This window comes from Carex rostrata, chromosome 24, assembly GCF_964058835.1.
Source record: "Carex rostrata chromosome 24, lpCarRost1.2, whole genome shotgun sequence".
Lineage (NCBI taxonomy): Eukaryota > Viridiplantae > Streptophyta > Magnoliopsida > Poales > Cyperaceae > Carex > Carex rostrata.
Window position 1 is genome coordinate 1,268,282 of NC_135941.1, and position 5,499 is coordinate 1,273,780.

The window sequence follows — 5,499 nt, forward strand, 5'->3', positions numbered from 1 at the left end:
AATGGTGTAATATTAACTTTAAAGGAGATTATATCAGAAATTCTTTTTTTTTGTTCGGATTCTTGGGGTTTAATTTGATCCAAAACTTAAATCCTTCATGCAATGTTTTATTTTGTGAATTCTAAAATATGCATAAAAGGAATTTTAGATAAATTTAATAAGCATATTAAAGGTTAATTAATTATCCCCAAGTTATAATAGATTGGTACAAATGGACAACAGCCCTTCATACATATGATTTATCAGAAGTTATAATAAATTTTTAAACTGACACGAATATCAAAACGCTCAAATCTCTTATTTTTCACATTTTAAATTAAAATGATTAATTATATTAAAATTTTCAGATTTAATGAACATAAGAAGAAATCGGAAAATATTTAAATTTAAAATGTGGAGAAAAAATATTTGAGTATTTTGATGGAACAAAAATATACTTTGAAATAGGAATTTTTTTTTAATATTTTGATAAAAAAATAGAATGTTTCAATAAATATACCAATAATTATTTCTTAATTTATCCGTCATCCTCTCCGGTTGCCTTAGACTTGATAGTTTCTTACAGATATTAACTGTCCATTACAGATCGGACGGTTAGTGGTTGATTCTATCCGATCGAATGGTAAGACGCCAAACTCGATCTCGGCCGTGTACTACTGGAGGGGAGTGAATCCCTCTCTCTCTCTACATTCGCACTCGCAAAATTGCAACCACAAGTCTTCATTTCTAAATCGCACTTACAGATGATATTTATTTAGCACCATCAAGTATTCAACTTCAATTTTAAAAACCAACTCCAGTGAAATTTGTCCTAAATTAACGAAATTTCTTCTTAATTTTCACCCCATAGCAATAGCATCGCATGGCTGTTTCTGGAATCAAGCCTGGTGTTCCTGTAATTTTGCGAGAATTGGAACCTTCTTCTCCATTTTTCAAGCATGGTCAATCCCTTAGAGTTATAGGAAGGTGAGTTAGAACACTTATCCCAGTTAATCTTTCTTCATTTCATTTCCCTTTTCAAGTATCAAGCATGGTACCGTTTGATTCCTTTTGTTCCATCCTCAGTCCGATTGGAAATTTGGGCAAATCCGGCCCTTGATGAAATGGGGGCCAAGATCCAAACTCAAAATTTGGATTACTGTAGGGGATCCGAGGCATTGATGCACCAATGTTGGTATATTAAGGTAATAATACTGTTAATTGTTTTTTATTATTTTGTCTAGGCTTGAAGCTTATCAAGCTGAGACTGGAATTGCTGAGATCAGCGATGGAAATGTCAGTTTGAAAATCGGCACCCAGCATTTGATCAACCTCATTTTCTGTGCTGGTTCTTTGTACCAGTTCATTGGTGAACTGGTTATTGACTTTGATACCCAAGATGTATGTATCTTTTATCAATTAAGCTTCTAATTAACTTGTTTTTTCTCTCCACATAGTAACTAGGTTTATTGGGTTCAACTCCAACAATGTATGTATCTACGGGTTCTGAACCAAAAGTGGTCGATTTTGCACAAGCTGGTTGTAATGGCATGCTTAAAGTATTTTTTGAGTGAGGCTACGGTACTATGCATAGCGCATATTGATCTGTACTATGGATCAATATCTCCATTTTCAAAGTCCTAAAAATTGTTCTGAGCCGTTCAACATGATCTCCATATGAGAATGTACTTGTAGATCAAATGTTATACTTTTTAGAATTTTTTTACTATTTTTTTAGATAGGTAGAAAATCACTTGATCTAAAGATTCTAGACCATTGAAAAGTAGGGATTTTCTACCTATATAACAAAATAGTAAACAAATTCTAAAAAATGTAAAATTAAATATGCAACTTTTCATATGGAGATCATGTTGAACGGTTCAGATTGAATAAATGGACTTTGAAAATGAAAATATTGAGTCGTAGTACGGACCAATCTATGCTATGCATAGTATCATTTATTTATTTATTTACTAAACTATTTTTTTCAATTTATATTTTTTGTAGGTGCTATTGCAAGCTCGGGTGGGGAGGATGGTAGATGGGCTAGATCTAAATTTGTACCAGCAATCTCTCCACCTCAGTAGGAAACTCGAATCCTATATATCAAGTACAAGTAGATCTAAAAGAAATTTGGGGTAATTCTAGTTAAATTTGATTGTTTTTTAACAGGTAGAGGCTTAACGTAGTAATTAAAATTGTCTAACGAATGAGCTTTTACTATTGAAATATATTATGAAACACAATCAACTCTTAATTTAAGCGTTAATTTCTTGTTTGCCCTTCAAAACTTCATCAGTTTTTTATTTACCCTTGAAGTCTTTATTATATCTAATAAATCCCTCAACTCTGTTTATTTTTTTCTATTTACCCATAGAGTTAGTTAGGCATTGTCAGAATTTATCTTTTCCATTTATACTCTTATTCTATTAAAAAGAAACAAATACATTCTCCACTCCCAAACTGTTTTTTTTTTTTTTACTTGAGTTATACATTTTAGAGTAAGCTTATCATCTCGCTTTTTCTCGATTCTTGTTAAGAACCAGTCTTGAAGAGAATTAATTAGTAAAAATGAATAAGTTGGGAAATGAGACAGTCTTTCATTCACTATTTTTATAAGCAGATCTTTCTCTCCACAAAATGACGATTTTTTTCTTTCTTCCTCTTGTATATCCCACTGTACCCTTTGTTCTAATTATGAAAAGTTTTCATAATTAGAACAGTAACTATATGACTTGTACCTTTGAGCAAGGGCAGTATCAGTTATTCCTTTTAATCCTTCACTTCCAGGTGGATTTGACTTTTACTGGTACCATATGATAGCTAACATTCGTATATTCTTTAATATTGGAAGATTAACCTTCGTATATACTTTTCTCTTTAGAGCAAGATGTGATTCTTTAATATTGGAAGATTAACCTTCTACTTGTCAGACCTACATTTATTTTTAGATAAAGAAACAATAAATAGAAACGTAGACTGCTGCTTTCATCATGTTTTTATGGGTTCAGGATCTCTGCTTCTTCTCTTCCTGATTGAATCACAACATATATTCAATTTCATATTTCTTCTTCATCTTCTGAAAGTCAGATTGGAGGTGACATAAATCTGGTAATGCCAGATTTGAGCTAAGCAATAACGGTCTGTGGGCATACTTTATGCTTTCATGGTGTTCCATCTCATTTCTGTTTCATAATTCGTTGAAATGGATCTTGCCAATAACCAAGGCTGAATTTATCTTTTTATAATAATTTGTCATTCAGTAGAAGTTTTAGATTTTGTTTTGGAATGCATTGAGAAATGTATTTGGCAGCTTGTGGATTTTAAAGCGATTGACGAGTCAATACCGACTGGTACGATATCTGGTGGGTAGATGGTCTCCCTTCATATCTTGTGAGAAATGTTGTGAGAAAGGTATTTTGCTCACTGATCTCCCTTCATGATTCTTCCAAAATTCTCTGTACTGACAGTTCCTGTACTGAACTCCCCGTCCGTACCAGTCTCTTTGTCAGTTTCGTTTGCCCCATCAAATTCTGAGCCCACCCACCTACACCCGAATTAATACAAATGTCTTTTTTTTTTTTTTTTTTGAAATACCATGACAGAAGCTGTCAGGTGTTGTTGCATTAAACAAAATGCACAAAGGCACTCATACAATGTACATCTTACAAGAACATAGAGCAGCAAAATTAATACAAATGTCAGTCGGCAATTGCCAATTGACCATAAAAAAAAGATCTCATAGAGCAGCTGTAAATAAATTTTTGCTTTTTATCTTTAAGAAATAACATCTCAGTACAGCTGTAAATAAAAGCTCGCACATTGTATTTATTTTCTTGTCAGAGGCACACACTTTCATCATCATTTTTTTGCCCCTAGGGAATTGAATCTTGTTTCGTCTTTTTCTTAATTTGGTTTCTCAGTAATAAATACTTGCAATCTGTTTTGACAATTGTCAGCTAAATCAAAGTGGTAAAACGGAGACGCAGATTTGATTCTTTCAAAAGTATCTAAACTATGCTGCTGAAATGTACCGGAACCTTTAAATTAAAAAAAGAAATAAAAAATACAACAAGCTTAGACGATTACAACAATCTGAAATTTAAAACTATCAACCCTCAATATAGGAAATGTTGACATAAACTCGAGAGACTCAATAAGATAGTATCCTCTGTCTAGGGGTGTTCATCGATTCGGTTGAAAAACGAACCGAACTTGGCAAACCAAAGTTATAATTCGGTTTTAAAAATAGAACCGAACCGAACCGAATTAGCATTGCAACCGAACCGAACCGAACCAAAGTTTTATTTTGGTTTGTTCGGTTCAAACCGAAATATATTATTTTTTTTATTTAAAACAATTGATTTATAATAAACCGAAGTATATTAAGAAATAAACCGGAGTATTAAGAAATAAACCAAGTATTTAAAGCAATTGATTAAGAAATAAACCTGAGTATTAAAAAATAAGCCGGGGTGGTTCCGATCAAATTCATATTATATGAAAGTTCGGTCGGTTCGGTTATAATTTGGTTTTGAAAAGCCAACCAAACCGATTCAATAAACCGAAATAACCGAACCGTTTAAACTGAACTAATTCAGTTTGGTCCAAAACCGATTAAACTGAACCGTTTGAACACCCCTACCTCTGTCTTCAAAATGGTTTGGAAATACAAACTTTAACTGTCTTCCAACCAAATCTACCTATTGAAATACAAAAAAATATTCAAAACAACTTTTAAATTGAAAAAGACAACAACAGAAACCATGAAGCACATCCAGGACCTGATCATGCATTGTTCATGTATCCTATAATTTTGATTTTTATCACTTTGTTAGTTCTTTGTCATTAATTCGATTAAAATTGCAAATATGTTATATTCTTCTTCTTCTTTTCTGAATATATGATATCACACATTAAATGAGTCATACACATCAAAATTCCAAAAAACTCCATTCAAATTTTTATTTATTTTTCATGCTCTTTTCTTTTTATGACAATTAGAGTTAATTAATTTAATCCGTTATCGTAATATACAATCATAATGACCTCTATTAATATATATTTACAATTATTGATAAATGAAAATCACAAAACCAAAATAAGGCAAGCAAAAACAAACATAATAAGATTAATTGCATGTAAAATACTTAATTGTTAATAACACAACAACACAACAAATATTACACGTCCAAGTCACGAAAAAGAGGTTACAAGTCTACCATAACTCTAAAACAAAATAAACCTAACATAAATGAGCTTCATTACCTTTGCCTTTGCATACAAATATATTGTATCTATCCAATTTCAAAGGATACTGAACTGATATATTCATATTTATCTCGTTAACTGCTAGAGCTAAATTTTTGTTCAAAACACAAATTAAATATAAGTTACTGCAGTTTATTAGGTCTATAAACATAGACACATATATATTCATAATAAAGAGGATTACTTGAAAATAAAAATTCCATTATTGTTTAGCTGAATCATATTAATAGCAGTGTCGTTAGTTGTGAA

At 31.5% G+C, this 5,499-nt stretch overlaps 1 protein-coding gene across 2 annotated transcripts; it reads left to right on the forward strand.

Moving 5' to 3' along the window:
* The first annotated feature begins 671 nt into the window (after positions 1–671).
* On the forward strand, positions 672–2,269 carry LOC144575669 (CST complex subunit TEN1-like). Of its 2 annotated transcripts, none has more exons than XM_078325883.1 (4): positions 672–716; positions 851–966; positions 1,224–1,380; positions 1,987–2,269. In XM_078325883.1, the coding sequence occupies exons 2-4, from the start codon at positions 863–865 to the stop codon at positions 2,119–2,121; spliced, it is 396 nt and encodes a 131-aa protein (XP_078182009.1). In that variant the 5' UTR covers positions 672–716; positions 851–862; the 3' UTR covers positions 2,122–2,269. The 2 variants fall into 2 exon arrangements, with proteins under 2 accessions (XP_078182009.1, XP_078182010.1); XM_078325884.1 differs by having other exon boundaries at positions 678–716; positions 857–966.
* Positions 2,270–5,499: the final 3,230 nt, after the last annotated feature.

Coding starts and splice junctions, on each gene's coding strand:
- LOC144575669 (XM_078325883.1), top strand. CDS start 863: ATGGCTGTTTCTGGAATCAAGCCTGGTGTTCCTGTAATTTTGCGAGAA. Junction 967..1,223: donor TCCCTTAGAGTTATAGGAAG/GTGAGTTAGAAC, acceptor TATTTTGTCTAG/GCTTGAAGCTTATCAAGCTG. Junction 1,381..1,986: donor TTGACTTTGATACCCAAGAT/GTATGTATCTTT, acceptor TATTTTTTGTAG/GTGCTATTGCAAGCTCGGGT.